Genomic DNA, 16,490 nt, shown 5'->3' with positions numbered 1-16,490 from the left:
CCAAACACACAGTTCTTTCACTATTGCTTCTATTTCCACAAGTACGATGAGTCCTACCTGAATCTTGTTTTAGTTTCAGATTGATTAGCTGCAGCTTGTTTTTATTTTCATGAGACACCGAAAGTGTTGGTGTTTAGTGGGGCATATGCATCCTATTATAAGAATCCCCCTACAACTAGTACAGCAAAGGAACAGGCCCTTCAGACCACAAAATTATGCTGCACCAATTAATTTAGTAAACAAATCTGCAACCTAAATAAACCCCTCTACCTGCAATGTCCACATCCTTCCATTTTCCTTACATTCATGTGCCTATCCAAATGTCCCTTAAAAGTCTTGGGTCTTGGGCAAGATTTCATTGACATGAATTACAGAGTCCAATCCACAAATCATGTTATGATGTATTTCTGCTTTGTAGTCACTCCTTTTTCCTTACTGTTTTGATCAGAGCAGATGGGGTTCTTTACCACCTCAGGCAGCACATTCTAGGCACGATGTGTAGAAACTTACTCCTCATGTCTCCTTTGAAATTACCCCACCCCCCCATCTTAAAATGCTTGCCCTCTGATATTAGACATTTCAACCCTGGGGAAAAGGATACTATCTAGTACATCTATGCCTCTCACAGTTTTATAAACCCCTATCAGATCTCCCCTTAGAGCTCTCCACTCCAGTGAAAACAACCTAAGTTTATCCAGCCTCTCATTACAGCATATGTCCTCTAATCCAGACAGCACCCCATTAAACCTCTTCAGTACCCTATCCAAACCCTCAACATTCTTCCTATAGTGGGGCAACCAGAATTGTATGCAATACTCCAAGTGTGGCCTAACTAGATTTTTATAAAGTTGCAACATTACTTCCTTACTTTTAAACTCAGTGCCTCAACTAATAAAAGCAAGCATGCTATTTGCCTTCTTAATTGCCCTATCAGTTACTTTCAGGTATCTATGATCGCGCATTCCAAGTTCCACCTGCTCATCAAGAATGTTGAGCCTTCTCCTGAATAGTCACTTCACATCTGACCCACCAAGGAGCAACATATTACATTTTGCCAGGTTAAACTCCATCTTCCATTTCTCCACCCATATCTATAACTGATCAATATCCCGTTGTATTCATTCCAAGTCCTCTAAGCTATCCACAACACCACCAATCTTATCATCCTGTGTTAAAATTATCACAAGAGATTCTTGTGTATTACTCTCAATAGAGGCTGCCTAACCTGCTGAGTTTCCCCAGGATTTGTGTGTGTATCACTGAAAATTAACAACCATGAAACAATTCTGGAAGCGAGAAATGTATTTTTTTTATATATATATATATATATACACACACACACAAAGACAGGCACAAAAGTAAATATAGATGGATGAGATTAGGGATTTATCCAGACTGGACCAAGAATATAGTGTACATGCCTGATCTCACTATGTAAAGGACACTTGTGATAAAGAATGTGGAGATTAGAACTAGGGTACACGCCTCAAGATTCAGGGGAGAAGATTTAGGACAGAGATGAGGAGAAACTGTTTTTCCAGAGTGGTGAATCTGTGGAATTCCCTGCCCAGAGAAACAGTTGAGGCTTCTTAACTAAATATATTTAAGTCAAGTCAAGTCACTTCTATTGTCATTTGGACCATAACTGCTGGTACAGTACATAGTAAAAATGAGACAACGTTTTTCAGGACCATGGTGTTACATGACACAGTACAAAAACTCGACTGAACTACACAAAAAAAACCAGAGAAAGCTACACTAGTCTACAGACCTACACATGACTGCGTAAAGTGCACAAAAACAGTGCAGGCGTTACAATAAATAATAAACAGGACAATAGGGCAAGGTGTCAGTCCAGGCTCTGAGTATTGAGGAGTCTGATAGCTTGGGGGAAGAAACTGTTACATAGTCTGGTTGTGAGAGCCCGAATGCTTCGGAACCTTTTCCCAGACGGCAAGAGGGAGAAGAGATTGAATGAGCGGTGCATGGGGTCCTTCATAATGCTGTTTCCTTTGCAGATGCAGCATGTAGTGTAAATGTCCGTGATGGCAGGAAGAGAGACCCTGATGATCTTCTCAGCTGACCTCACTATCCGCTGCAGGGTCTTGCGATCCGAGATGGTGCAATTTCCGAACCAGGCAGTGATGCAGCTGTCGATGTTCAGTGGGGAGTGGTCACTCTGTGCCCTCCTGAAGTCAACAACCATCTCTTTTGTTTTGTTCACATTAAGAGACAGGTTGTTGGCTCTGAACCAGTCTGTTAGCCGCTGCACTTTCTTTCTGTAAGCTGACTCATTGTTCTTGCTGATGTGGCTCGAGCTGTGTGTTGCAGCACAGTCGTGGGTCAGCAGAGTGAACAGCAGTGGACTGAGCACACAGCCTTGGGGGTCCCCGTGCTCAGTGTGATGGTGTTGGAGATGCTGCTCCCGATCCAGACTGACACAGTTCTCCCAGTCAATAAGTCTAGGATCCAGTTGCAGAGGGAGATATTCAGGCCCAGTAGACTCAGCTTTCCAATCAGTTTCTGAGGGATGATTGTGTTGAATGCTGAACTGAAGTCTATGAACAGCATCCGAACGTATGTGTCTTTTTTGTCCAGGTGGGGTAGGGCCAGGTGGAGAGTGGTGGCAATGGTGTCATCTGTTGAGTGGTTGGGACGGTACGCAAACTGCAGGGGGGTCCAGTGAGGGAGGCAGCAGGGTCTTGATATGCCTCATGACAAGCCTCTCGAAACACTTCATTTTGATGGATGTAAGTGCAACCGGACGGTAGTCATTTAGGCAGGACACTGAAGACTTCTTCAGCATAGGGACGATGGTGGTGGTCTTGAAGCACGTTGGAACGGTGGCGCTGCTCAGGGAGATGTTGAAGATGTCAGTGACAACATCTGCTAGCTGGTCTGCACATCCTCTGAGCACTCTACCAGGGATGTTGTCTGGTCCAGCAGCCTTCCATAGGTTGACCCTGCACAGGGTTCTTCTCATATCAACCACGGTGAGACATTTGCAGGAGGGGTGGACTTCCTCGCTGCCACGTCATTTTCCGCCTCAAACCGGGCGTAGAAATTATTCAGCACATGGGGTCGTCGCTGTCCTGGAAGTGGCTGTGGATTAGCTGGGCGTGTGCATGCTTTTCCCCTCTGATGGTTCGGGACAATTTGGCCCTTGCTATTGTTAGGGCTGCCTTGTCGCCTGCTCTGAAGGCGGAGTTGCGGGACCTCAGCAGTGCACGCACCTCTGCGGTCATCCATGGCTTCTGGTTGACACATATAGTGATGGTCTTGGACAGAGTAACATCATCAATGCACTTGCTGATATAGTTGGTCACTGATGCTGTGTACTCATCCAAGTTGTTAGAGTCGCCATCGGTTGCAGCCTCCCTGAACATGTGCCAGTCAGTGTGCTCAAAGCAGTCTTGAAGAGCAGAGATGGCTCCTGCTGGCCAGGTTTTCACCTGCTTCAGAACTGGTCTGGAGTGCCTGACAAGTGGTCTGTATGCTGGGATTAGCGTAACAGAGATGTGGTCTGAGTAACTGAGGTGGGGGTGGGGCTCAGCCCAGTACGCGTCAGGGATGCTTGTGTAAACCAGGTCCAACGCATTCTCCCCCCTTGTTGCAAAGTCCACATACTGATGGAATTTGGGGAGCACTAACTTAAGGTTCGCGTGGCTAAAATCACCGTCGACAATAAACAGTCCATCAGGGTGTGCGTCCTGCAGTTCGCTAATAGCCCCGTACAGTTCACAGAGCACCTCCTTAGCATTAGCACTGGGGGGGACGTAGACACCGAATACAAGGACAGAGTTGAATTCCCATGGCAAATAAAATGGTCTGCATCTAACAGCCACGAACTCCACTAACGATGAGCAGTATCTGGAAACCAGCACAGAGTTCTTGCACCATTCCATATTGATGTAAATAGACACACCACCACTGTGAGTCTTACCGGAGAGAGCTGCATCCCTGTCCGCACGAAACAAGGCGAGCCCGTCCAGCTGAATGGCAGTGTCCGGAATTCCATCAGTGAGCCATGTCTCTGTGAAGACATACGCAGAGCAAACTCTGTACTCCCGCCGAGTATTTCGTTGGAGTCGGATGTAGTCCAATTTATTGTCCAGGGAGCGGACATTGGAGAGCAGAATGGACGGGAGAGCCGGCTGGCTAGGGTTCGCTTTTACATAGTAAGGGAATTAAGGGTCAATCCTCTAACTCTATATTCTGTTGGTCCAGTCTTCTTAATCTCTCTTCAATCTGGGTTAACTATCTCATAACGTAAGAAATAGGAGCAGGAGTAGAACATCCGTCCCATCGAGCCTTCCCCGCCACTTAATAAGATCATGGCTGATCTGTCCATAAACTCAGCTCCATCTACCTGCCATTTCCATAACCCCTGCCCGCTTGCCGCTTGCCTTGCCTCCGCTTCCTCTTACGACGTCTCCATCTCCGTCTCCGGATACCAGCAGCAGGTGATTCCGAGGATTGGAGGCCCGTTCCCCTCAGCAAGCCGAGGTCACGTAATTCAGCCAGATCTTTGTGAAGGTTTGTTTTTGAGCGATCTCTGTATTGTAGTGGTATCTGGCGTTGGTAGGTAGCCGCTCTGTTATCCATGTGCCCTAATCGAAAATTGTGTATCAAACTTAGATTAGAAAATTAAAGTAACACCAGGTCTGAAAGGCCGCTGCTGGAAATCCAATTAACACACACAATATGTTGAAGGAACTCAGCAGGCCAGGCAGCATCAAAGGAAAATAGTACAGTCAATGTCTTGGCCCAAAACGGCACTGTACTTTTTTCCACTGATGCTACCCGGCCTGCTGAATTCCTCCAGCATTTGTCTGTGTTACTTGGATAATGGGCTCAATGGCTTTATAGCAAAATTTGTGGATGATATGAAGATAGGTGGTGGGGTAGTTAGTGCTGATGAGGCAATGCGATTGCAGCAGGTCTTAGATAAACTGGAGGAATGGGCAAAAAATTGGCAGATGGAGTACATTGTTGGGAAATGTATGATAATGCATTTTGGTAAAAAGAACGATAGTATGGACTATTATCCAAATGGGGAGAAGATTCAAACATCAGAGGTGCAGAGGGACTTGGGAATCCTCATGCAAGACTCCCAGAAGGTGCAAGACTGTTCAGAGGATCTTCACAAGGATGATGCCGGGAACGAAGGGGTTAACATACTAGGAGCGCTTGGGAGCTTTGACCTGTACTCACTGGAATTTCGAAGAATGCATGGGGATCTCACTGAAACCTACTGAATACTGAAAGGACTAGATAGTGTGGGTGTTGCGACGATGGTAGGGGAATCCAAAACTTAAGGGTTTAGCCACAATCTTGAGCGGTGACCTTTTTAACCTGAGAGTAGTGAATCTATGGAACACTCTGCCACTGACTGCGGTGGAAACCAAGCCTGTGGGTGTATTTAAGACGGAAGTTGATTGATTGATTGATTGGGCCATAAAAGGATATGGCGAGAAGGCAGGTGTGTGAGGTGGAATGGGATCCGGGATCAGCCATGATGGAATGGCACAGCGGATTCATGGGCTGAATGGCCTAATACTACTCCTATGTCTTTTGATCTTATGGTTACATGCATGTACTAAATTTACTTTGAACCTTTGAAAATAGGTGCACAAGAGCCATAGATCGAGTAGATAGGAGGAGACAATTTCCCAGAGTGGAAATGATTAATACAAGGTCCCACTATAACCTCTAATAACCCTCCAGAACACCCCCATCTTTCTATTTCTTCATCCAGGTCATTTATAAACATCACAAAAAACAGATCCTTGTGGAATACCACTGGTCACCGACCTCCATGCAGAATATGAACCATCTGCAACCACTCTTTGCCTTCTGTGGTCAAGCCAATTCTGGATCCATAAAGCAAGGTCTCCTTGGATCCATGCCTTATTACTTTCTGAAGCATGGGGAACCTTATCAAATGCCTTACTGGCATTTTGTTTAATAATTGTAATAAATTCAGACCAATTTGGAGAAATTTCTTTTCACTTTGACACAGAAGTGTCTTCTCTGTTGATCAGTGTCAAAAAAAGTCAAAATTAAATCCACCGCGATTCAACGTTACAAAACAATAAAACATGAAATCTTCTGGGGGTGAATACCTTTTATAAGTACTGTACATTAGGGACATTTAAGAGACAATTAGATAAGCACAAAGTATTATAGAAAAATGGAGGGCTGTCTAGGAGAGAAGAATAAGATAGATTTTAGAGTAGGATTAAAGGATGGCACATCGTGGGCTGTAACACTTTATCTTCTATGATTCAACCATTTCAGGACAAAAATCACTGTAACCTTTTAATCAAGAAGGTTGTGGGAGCATTTTGCATCCTGGTCAATTAATATTTAAGTCTAAGAGAGATACTTCTGAACATTAAAAGAATCAAAGGGTACTTTACTGAACAGAGCAGTAGAAGCAAGGGCTGAAGGGCCTCTTCCTGCTTCTACTTACATCCTGAGGAACGTGGCTACAAAAAGAGTAACTTTAGAAACAGTTCATCTCCAAACTTTTTTCTCATGAAAATAAGGGGTTTGAGAGCTGCCAGGATTTGCTGAATGCTTCAAGCATCACAGAATTGAAGGAATTCTGCAACCATTTTCTGGTTTTATAAGACAATAATGCTAAAGGACCCAAAATACTGAAGGTCAGGCTACACAATGCAAGATGGCATGGGAGCATGGTAACTTGTTGCAAACTGGTCTCTGTAAGTATGCTTTTACTTTTTTAAAAATGTTCTACTCTTCAAAATCTAAATTCTGTGACTCTAAGAATTATTAACAATGTTCTTTTAAATACATTTTATTCTGCATTTTCCCTTGTGCTACCTTAATGCACTGAAGTGATGAAACAATCTGTACAGATGACATGCAAAACAAAAATTTTCACAACAACTTGGTACATGTGACAATGATAAATAAACTTATAGTGAGACTTGCCAATTAAATAAAGTACATTAGAAGGATGTAACAATACCTGTATTGCTTTTTGCTTCAGCATGGGGTTTTCCAGTGACAGCTCTCTTCACAGCCTTCTGATTTGGAGACTTCTGATTAGAATTCTTAGTAGGCAATTCTTTCTGAGTTTTACGTTTTGTGTTAGACTTGCGCGGGCTAGACCTTTGTGGACTTGAATGCTTGGGGCTTGTCCTGGATTTGTGGGGGCTCATACGCCGTGGCCTGGATCTGTGAGGACTGGACCGCCGAGGGCTAGACCTTGACCTGTGGGGGCTGGTGCGCCTGGGGCTGCCCCTGGATCGGTGTGGGCTGGTGCGCCTTGGACTGGATCTGGAACGGTGTGGGCTCATGCGTCTTGGGCTGACTTTGCGAGGGCTTGAACGCCGTGGACTGAACTTGCGAGGACTTGAGCGCCTTGGACTGGTTCTGTGAGGGCTCATGCGACGTGGGCTTAAATGCTTCGGACTCATCCGCGATGAACTGAAGGATGTGGCAGCCTGATCTGTGGCCACTGCTTCTTTCTCTTTCTTGGCGAGATCATCTCTGTGAGCAAATTAGAAAGTGATGTCCATGTAAAAACCATTTGATACAAGGTTTATGAATTGGAGATCCTGAAAGAATTCTGCTCTTTCACAGAATTGAACAGCACATAACACCATTATTCCTGCAGATTATCCAAAACTTCTCCTTCCCTTTCTCCTTAGTCCTGAATTCTCTCTCCTTCAAACCATTTATTATATTCTCCTTTGAAAATTGAAGTTGAAATTTCATCTGGAATTCCACTATTTGACAACCCACTTCTCAATAAACAAGGCAAACTTGGGCAGTAATGCTGGTTTGATTTGTAATGAAGAGTGATGATAGGGATGTGGGTACACTTAAACTCGTCAAAATCAGCTTTCTTTTCTACCTTGGAAACAAAAGATTGCAAGCGCTGTAACCTGGAGCACAAAGTGCTGGAGGAAGTCAGCTGACCTCACAGTGTCTCAGTGGGTCAGATTGTATAGATGCTAGGAGACCTTGCTGATTAAAACTGAGGGCAAGATTGTGTTGAGTGCTGAGCAGTAATTAATAAACAGCAGCCCGATGTAGGCACTGCTACTATCCAGGTGGTCCAAGACCAAATGGAGAGCCAGTGAGACTGCATCCGCTGTAGACCTAATGAGGCGAGAGGCAAACTGCAGTGGGTCCAGGCCCTGACTTAGGCAGATTCTGGCCATGACCAACCTCTCAAAGCACTTCATCACAATAGACGAGTGCTTATTCTGACACCAGTATGACTGTCGTAAACAAAGACAAAATCTGCAGATGCTGGAAATCCAAGCAACACAGACAAAATGCTCGAGGAACTCAGCAGGACAGGCAGCATCTGGTATGAGTACAGTCAACCCTTCAAAGGGACTGAAGAAAAAAAGGCTGAGGAGTAGATTCAAAAGATGGGGGGAGGGGATAAAGTAAAGAGCTGGGAAGTGAATTAGTGAAAGAGACGGAAGGCCATGGAAGAAAGAAAAAGGGGAAGGAACACTGAAGGGAGGCGATGGGCAGGCAACAAGATAAGGTGAAGGGGGAAAAGGGGATGAAAAATGTTGAAGGAGAGAAGAGGTTGGGGCATTACCAGAAGTTCGAGAAATCAATGTTTGTGCCATCGGGTTGGAGGCTACCCAAACGGAATATAAGGTGTTGTTCCTCCAACCTAAGTGTGGCCTCATTGCAACAGTGGAGGCGGCCATGTTTAGACATATTGGAATTGGAATGGTAAGTGGAATTAAAATGGTTGGCCACTGGGAGATCCTGCTTTTTCTGCCAGGCGGAGTGTAGGTGCTCGGCGAAGCATTCTCCTAATCTACGTCGGGTCCCACTGATATACAGGAGGCCACACTGGGAACACCGGACACAGTATACAACCCCAACAGACTCACAGGTGAAGTGTCGCCTCACCTGGAAGAACTGTTTAGGGCCCAGAATAGTAGTGAGAGAGGAGGTGGAGGGGCAGGTATAGCACTTGTTCCACTTGCAAGAAAAAGTGCCAGGAGGGAGATCAGTGGAGAAGGATGAATGGACAAGGGAGTCTCACAGGGAGCGATCCCTGTGCAAAGCAGAAAGTGGGAGGGAGGGAAAGAGGTGCTTGGTGGTGGGACCCCATTGGATATAGCAGAAGATACAGAGAATTATGTGCTGGACGTGGAGGCTGGTGGGATGGTAGGTGAAGACAAGAGGAACCCTATCCCTAGTAGACTGGCAGGAAGATGGGGCAAGAGCAGATGTGTGTGAAATGGATGAGATGTGGTTGAGGGCAATGTTGATGGTGGAGGAAGGGAAACCCCTTTCTTTGAAAAAGGAGAACATCTTCTTTGCTCTAGAATGAAAAGCCCCATCCTTTGAGCAGATGTGGCGGAGGCGGAGAAATTGAGAGAAGGGGATGGCAGTTTTGCAAGTAACAGGATGGGAAGAGGTATAGTCCATGTAGCTGTGAGAGTCAGTGGGTTTATAATAGAAATCAGTGGATAAGCTGTCTCCGGAGATAGACAGTGAGATTGAGAAAGCAGAGGGAGGTGTCGCCCTTTTGAAGCAGGTGGGAACGCCCGACTGCAACAGCGAAAGATTGAAGATACCCTTGAACACTCCCGCCAGCTTGGTGGCACAGGGTTCAGTGCCCTACCAGGTACAGCACTGGGGCCTGACACTTGCGAGGGTTCACCTTCTTGAAAGATGTTCTGACGTCGACCTCTGAGACAGAGATTACAGGATCACCAATGCTGCACGGGTATCACAGATAAAACTAAATATACTTTTATTCTCCCTTTCAAAGCGTGCATAAAAGGTGCTGAGCTTAATTGGGAGTGAAGCATCACAGCCATTAATGATGTGAGCAGCTGAGTTAAAACCACAAGAACAAATAGCAATCACAGAAGACAGGCCCTTTAACCAGTGGAACTAATTAGTGAAATTGGTGACTGTAACAAAATTCATTCACCTTAAGAAAACAAAATCTGAACTTTAAAAAAAAGTTTACAGAATCAGTTGCAAAGAGAGATCAGAATTTGACAGCATTTTCTACTTTTCAAGCTTTTTTTTTGTTTATCAGCTTTTAAGGGAGCAAAGATGATACTGTATCAGAAATTGGAGATGTAAGGCTTATGAGCAGGGAAATATTAAAAATGCACCTATGCCTGTGTGAAGCGGTGAGCACTTGGTAAACACACTCCTTAAACACATGCATTCATAAACACACAAACGATGCCTTGTCATTCTGCTGGCTTTGCGCTAAGTGCATGCACTTCAACGTCTTCCCCTGGTATATTAAGGCACAAACTAACGGAGATGGGAGTAGACTCTCACATGGTGGATTGGATAGTGGACTACTTGACAGATAGACCTCAGTATGTGCGGTTGGGAGACTGTAGGTCTGACACGGTGGTCAGCAGCACAGGGCGCGCCGCAGGGAACCGTACTCTCTCCGGTCCTGTTCACCCTGTACACATCAGACTTCCAATATAACTCGGAGTCCTGCCATGTGCAGAAGTTCGCTGATGACACGGCCATAGTGGGGTGTGTCAGGAATGGACAGGAGGAGGAGTATAGGAAACTGATACAGGACTTTGTGATATGGTGCAACTCAAACTACCTGTGTCTCAATATCACCAAGACCAAGGAGATGGTGGTGGACTTTAGAAGATCTAGGCCTCATATGGAGCCGGTGATCATTAATGGAGAATGTGTGGAGCAGGTTAAGACCTACAAGTATCTGGGAGTACAGTTAGACGAGAAGCTAGTGCTTCCACAAATGCCTTGTGCAGGAAGGCACAGAGTCGACTGTACTTCCTTAGAAGGTTGGCGTCATTCAATGTCTGTAGTGAGATGCTGAAGATGTTCTATAGGTCAGTTGTGGAGAGCGCCCTCTTCTTTGTGGTGGCGTGTTGGGGAGGAAGCATTAAGAAGAGGGACGCCTCACGTCTTAATAAGCTGGTAAGGAAGGCGGGCTCTGTCGTGGGCAAAGTACTGGAGAGTTTAACATCGGTAGCTGAGCGAAGGGCGCCGAGTAGGCTACGGTCAATTATGGATAACTCTGAACATCCTCTACATAGCACCATCCAGAGACAGAGAAGCAGTTTCAGCGACAGGTTACTATCGATGCAATGCTCCTCAGACAGGATGAAGAGGTCAATACTCCCCAATGCCATTAGGCTTTACAATTCTACCGCCAGGACTTAAGAACTTTTTAAAAGCTATTATTAATGCTTTTTGAGATAGTGATTTAGATGCATATCATATTTTTTACTGAGTTAAGTATTGTATGTAATTAGTTTTGCTACAACAAGTGTATGGGACATTGGAAAAAAGTTGAATTTCCCCATGGGGATGAATAAAGTATCTATCTATCTATCTATTCTGATGGGTCCTAAACCTAGCTGATGCACTTTGGGTTGGCCTTATGTTGCCTTTACCGCCATACAAGGCACAATATTCCAACACTTTAGTGATGATGGGGATGTGAAAATGTGTACATGTTCTTTGGATATTTTTAAAATATATACTTCTGTTTATTTTGTAACATGACTGTAACTACATTGTGGGGTATATCATATGCTAATTCATGTGTAGTCTTAAGTTAGCTTTGTGGATAAATAAAGATGGTATGTCCTGGTGTCTAACAAATGGGGACTATTTGCTGGACATGTATGGGAGCTATTTTGCATTTTTTGGTAGATATCTTTCTGTAAATATTGGCAATTTTCTTTTGCCTATTTTCACTAATTTTTTTTAAAGTCTTATTTTTGATGCACCTATTAAACAGCCTTTCACTGAAGTGCTAAGCGACTCCAGACATTTTTTCTTTGGTCATAACCCAAAAATTTAACAGCATGGACACAAAATGTTTTGATTCAAGAGTGCTATTTTGATACAACATGGATAGAGTTTTGCTTTCATGGAGTCAAAAGTGAATGAATAAACCCACAAATAAACATGTTGCTTTTCAAATCAGAGATATGGGCACAGCTCTTCACATCACACAAACCAACCCCCATCCATACTGCCCATACTTCTCACTTTCTCGGTAAAACAGCAAGCATTAATCAAACACCCCTCCCACCCCAAACATTCTCTGTCCTGTCACTTATCATCGGGCAAAGGATGCAGTCACGTGAAAGCATCTACCACCAGGCTCAAGGACAGTCTCTACCTTGTTGTTGTAAGATGACAGACACTTGACCTCACAGTTTACCTTGCACTTTAATGTGTACCTGCATTGCACTTATCTGTACAGTTAACCCTTTATTCTGCACTCGGTCATTGCTTTCACTTGCACAGGCTCAATGCAATGAAATGATTCTGTACAAACAGTATGCAAGACATATTTTTCACTGTACAGCCATGATCGAGTGGCAGAGCAGACTCAATGGGCCAGATGGTCTAATTCTGCTCCTATATCTTATGGTCTTATAGCCTTATGCGACAATAGTAAAATCAATGCACCATCAGCAATACAAGGCTTTAGTTTCACCTACAGCACAAAACACTCCTCAAAAGTACAATTTTTAACTTGATCTCAAAACCCATTAACAGCCTAAATGTTGTTTGAATTACCCCATCCAATGCCACTGCATTAAAAAAAAAACAAAGATAGATTTAGAATGGAACATACTTTGTTGGAGGAACTGCATCTGGGTCCCAATCTGGATACCTGCAACACAAAACATTTTAAATTTTATAGGAGTGACTACAATCGCCACTGATGACTCCATACAATGCTAATAATTATTTTGATTATCATGAGAAGTGTTTGATAGTTCTTGACATAGGGTGGATGTGGAATGTTTTCCGGGATGTCTAAGACCAGAAGGCACAGCTTCAGAATACAGGGACATCCATTTAGAAGAGAGATAAAGAGGAATTTCTGTAGCCAGGGGGTGGTGAATCTCTGGAATTCATTGCCACAGACAACTGTGGAGGCCAAGTCATTGGGTGTATTTGAAGCAGAGGTTGATAGGTTCTTGATTACAGGAAGAAGGCAGAAGAATGACATTGGGGGGGAGGGGGGGGAAGAAATAATAAATCAGCCATGATGGAATGGCAAAGTACACTCAAAAGGCCAAATGGCCTAATTCTGCTCCTATGCCTTATGGTCTTATTATCCAGCTCCCACCCATCCCAATCTCCTACATTCCCTCTAAATTCTTCAGATTCATTGGATATTTCTTTGTGTAACACCTTAAATTGAATTATAAACGTGTTGGGGTATTAATAGGAAAACAGCCAACTGTGAATCCACATCTGGGATTATCACGTAGTTCAGGTTGCAAGATATAGTCTATCAAAAATTGCTTTGGAGAGGGTGCAGATTCACTGGAATGGGGTTTCCTAATTATGAGAGGAGTCTGGATTGAGATTGAACACTAGAGCACAGAAGCAGGCACCTCATCCCATCTGGTCCATGCTGAACTATAAACCTATCCTATCCAGTCCCATCAACCTGCAACTGGACCATAGCCCTCCATACCCCTCCCATCCATGTACCTATCCAAATTGCTTTTAAACGTTGAATCTGAACCCATGTCCATCACTTGCACGGGTATCTCATTCCACACCCACCAATCTGAGTGAAGACGACCCCCTCTTGATCCTCTTAAATATTTCACCTTTCACCTAGAACTTAGTTCTAGTCTCAACCAACCTCAGTTGAAAAAGCCTGCCTGTATTTACTCTAAGTTTGTAGACCTCTATCAAATCTGCCCTCATTCTCCTACACTCTTTACCACAATTATAGCTCAGGATGCTCCTGTTTGGAGTTGAATTCCAGTGTCATCTGTAAAGCGTTAGTTTGTTCAGTTCATGAACAGCAAGGGTTTCCTCTGGATGCCCCCCCCCCCCCCCCGCAGTCTAAAGACATACCAGTTAGTAGGTTAATTGATCACTGTAAATTGTCCTGTGATTAGTCTTGTGTTAAATAAGTGGGTTGCTGGGTGGTGTGGCTTGTTGAGCTGTAAGAATGGGTTCCGCTCTGTATTTCTAAATAAAATTTAAAAGGAAATCTTTACCTATTCAATCTTTCCCTATATCTCAGGTCCCCAAGTCCTAGCAAGGTAACAGTTAAAGGCTGAGAATATTTTTCTTAGAGCAGAGAAGGCCAAGAAGACCTACCAATGGACCATACGATATAATGAAGGGCACATATAAAGTAAACAATGGAAAATCTTTCCCCATAGCAAATGTCCAAACACAGAAGCCTTGGAATATAGAACAGTACAGCACAGTAGAGGTCCTTCAGTCCTTTTAACCAACTGTAAGATCAATATAACCTTTTCCTCTCACATAGCCTTCCACTGTCTTTCATCCATGTGCCTATCTCAGTCTCTTAAATACCCATTAGTCTGCTCAACATACCCACCATTGTGTTATGTAAGAACTAACCTCCTCCCATACTTTCCTCCAATCACCTTAAAATTATACCCCATCATATTAGCCACCCTAGGAAAATGTCTCTGGCTGTCCACTCGATCTATGCCTCTCATCTTGTACATCTCTTTCCAGTTGCCTCTCATCCTCCTTTGCTCCAAGAAGAAAACTCTGGCTCACTCAACCTATCTGCTCTAGTCAAGGCAGCATCCTAGTTAAAAAAAAAAGAGGGAGTTTTCTGGAAGTGAAATAGAAAAGAGGACAATTTAAGAACTTAATAAGGCTTGGCTACGAACAAATAGCTTTCTGACACTCAAAAAGTATTTTGGCTGAGTGTTGGAGAGCTATCTGAGCTCTCTGTACAGCACTGTACAAAAGATGACAATTGCCTGCGTAAAATGAGAACTTTACAGATAGAAACAGGGCCTTCAGCCCACCACTCTGGAGAAGGGAAAGGAGAAAGAACCTGTGTCAAAGAAATCTTCTTTATCTGGCAACCTTGGAAAGAAAGATCACAAACTTGGTAAAAACCTTACTCTTTGAGTAAAAGACGGCAGCTATCATAGTGGACAGATGTTTTCTTGTGACGTTCCCAATCCTGTGAAAACAAAGAAAACACAAAAAGTATTTTACCACTAAATAGAAGAAAAAGAGCTACTCCACCAAAAAATATGACCCAACGACAAGCTCAGACAAATCTTTGGAAAATGTATTCTTTTTAATTTAATCAGTTCACTACAATGCCATTTACACATTCTCCACAACTCCAAAGACATCCCGAGAGCCTTGGGGTATTTTCCATGAGCGACGGATGAACATTTTAGGGAAATTACAGGAATGTGTATGTACAGAAAACCTAACGATGATTGCTGGTGAAAAATGCTTATTGACAGACTACACAGTAATAATACAATGATCAGCTCTTCAAGTGAAAGCCACTTAATGCTGCAGAGCCTCATAATATTTCTCACAAATATGGGAAAGGTCATGTTTGCGAATTCTGCACCACGCCCGAATACAATTAGAATTACAATTAATGTTTAGTATCGATTCCATTAAAGTCAGATTTGAATTATTGTCAAGCTGGCAAACCAAACAAGTAAACACTTATTACTCACCATGGGTTTTCCAGAGTGCAAAGCCCTTTACAGCTTTCTAAAAGTGATTTTGTTAATAAGAGTGTATTTGAACCCAATATTTTACTTCGAATACATCACACCTTAAAGTTCAGGAACCTACATCAATTCCCTAACCAGATTCCAGCCATTTTCTTCTTGGATTCCTGTGGTATCCCTAAGCAACACGTAAAATCATAAGATAGAGAAGCTACCATTGAGAAGAGAAGATAGAAATTGAGCTATTTTCCCATCGAATCTGCTCCGCCATTCAATTATGGATGCACTTCTTCCAACCAAATTCTACCCAGAACCCTTAACCCTTTGACCAATTTAAAGCCCATCAAGCTCTGCCTTGAATACATCCAATGACTTGGCCCACAAAACTAATGAATTCCACCTATTCATCACCCTCTGGCTGAAGAAGTTCTTCCTCATCTCACATTCAAAAGGAGCATCCCTTTACTCTGAGGCTGTGCCCTTGGATCCGAGACTCTCCTGCTGATATTCTTTCTTTTTCCACTGTACACAGGCCTTTGGGCTTTTGAGTATCCGGTAGGTTTCCAATCAGCTAGCATTTTCTCATTAAGCAGCTAGATTGGTCACCACTCTGGATTTGAAGAGAAATCCCACCGGATGAGATGGAATACAAGATACCCACAGAAAGATTACCATTTAGACTAGGGTTCATGACTGTCTTCAGGGACAGAGACAAAACACGCAAAATATTTTTAAAAATAAACTGAGTAAACACATGCTTGACATATTGTTATAATTCGACAGATTAAATCTACCAAATTTAACACAAAAATTACCTCTCATTAATTCTCATAATAATTCCTCATAACAAACTCAAAGTGTTGGAATAGATTAATTTGCTCTGAAACACGTATCCCGAAACCTAGCCCCAGAGGGAGTGTGGATAGCCACAACAGACTTTAACAGCAGAGTAAGAGAGTTGTAGTAACTACAGCTTTTAGTTGTTTGGGAGCCTCGCATCTC

The 16,490-nt window shown here is 43.5% G+C and overlaps 1 protein-coding gene across 9 annotated transcripts in view; it reads right to left on the bottom strand.

Moving 5' to 3' along the window:
* Window positions 1-16,490, bottom strand: part of LOC140726094 (zinc finger protein 638-like) — a 209,271-nt gene that overhangs the window by 67,615 nt on the left and 125,166 nt on the right. For 8 of the 9 annotated variants that reach the window (XM_073042036.1, XM_073042033.1, XM_073042041.1 and 5 more), the window contains exons 3-6: window positions 14,910-14,971; window positions 12,623-12,661; window positions 6,998-7,521; window positions 4,407-4,610 (exon numbers count right to left, since the gene is read on the bottom strand). In XM_073042036.1, the coding sequence (XP_072898137.1) occupies window positions 4,407-4,610; window positions 6,998-7,521; window positions 12,623-12,661; window positions 14,910-14,971 (829 nt within the window). The remainder of the gene's footprint in view (window positions 1-4,406; window positions 4,611-6,997; window positions 7,522-12,622; window positions 12,662-14,909; window positions 14,972-16,490) is intronic. The other variant, XM_073042037.1, reaches the window with a different exon arrangement.

Source organism: Hemitrygon akajei, chromosome 4, assembly GCF_048418815.1.
Source record: "Hemitrygon akajei chromosome 4, sHemAka1.3, whole genome shotgun sequence".
NCBI lineage: Eukaryota > Metazoa > Chordata > Chondrichthyes > Myliobatiformes > Dasyatidae > Hemitrygon > Hemitrygon akajei.
This window is presented reverse-complemented; position numbering and strand designations above follow the sequence as displayed.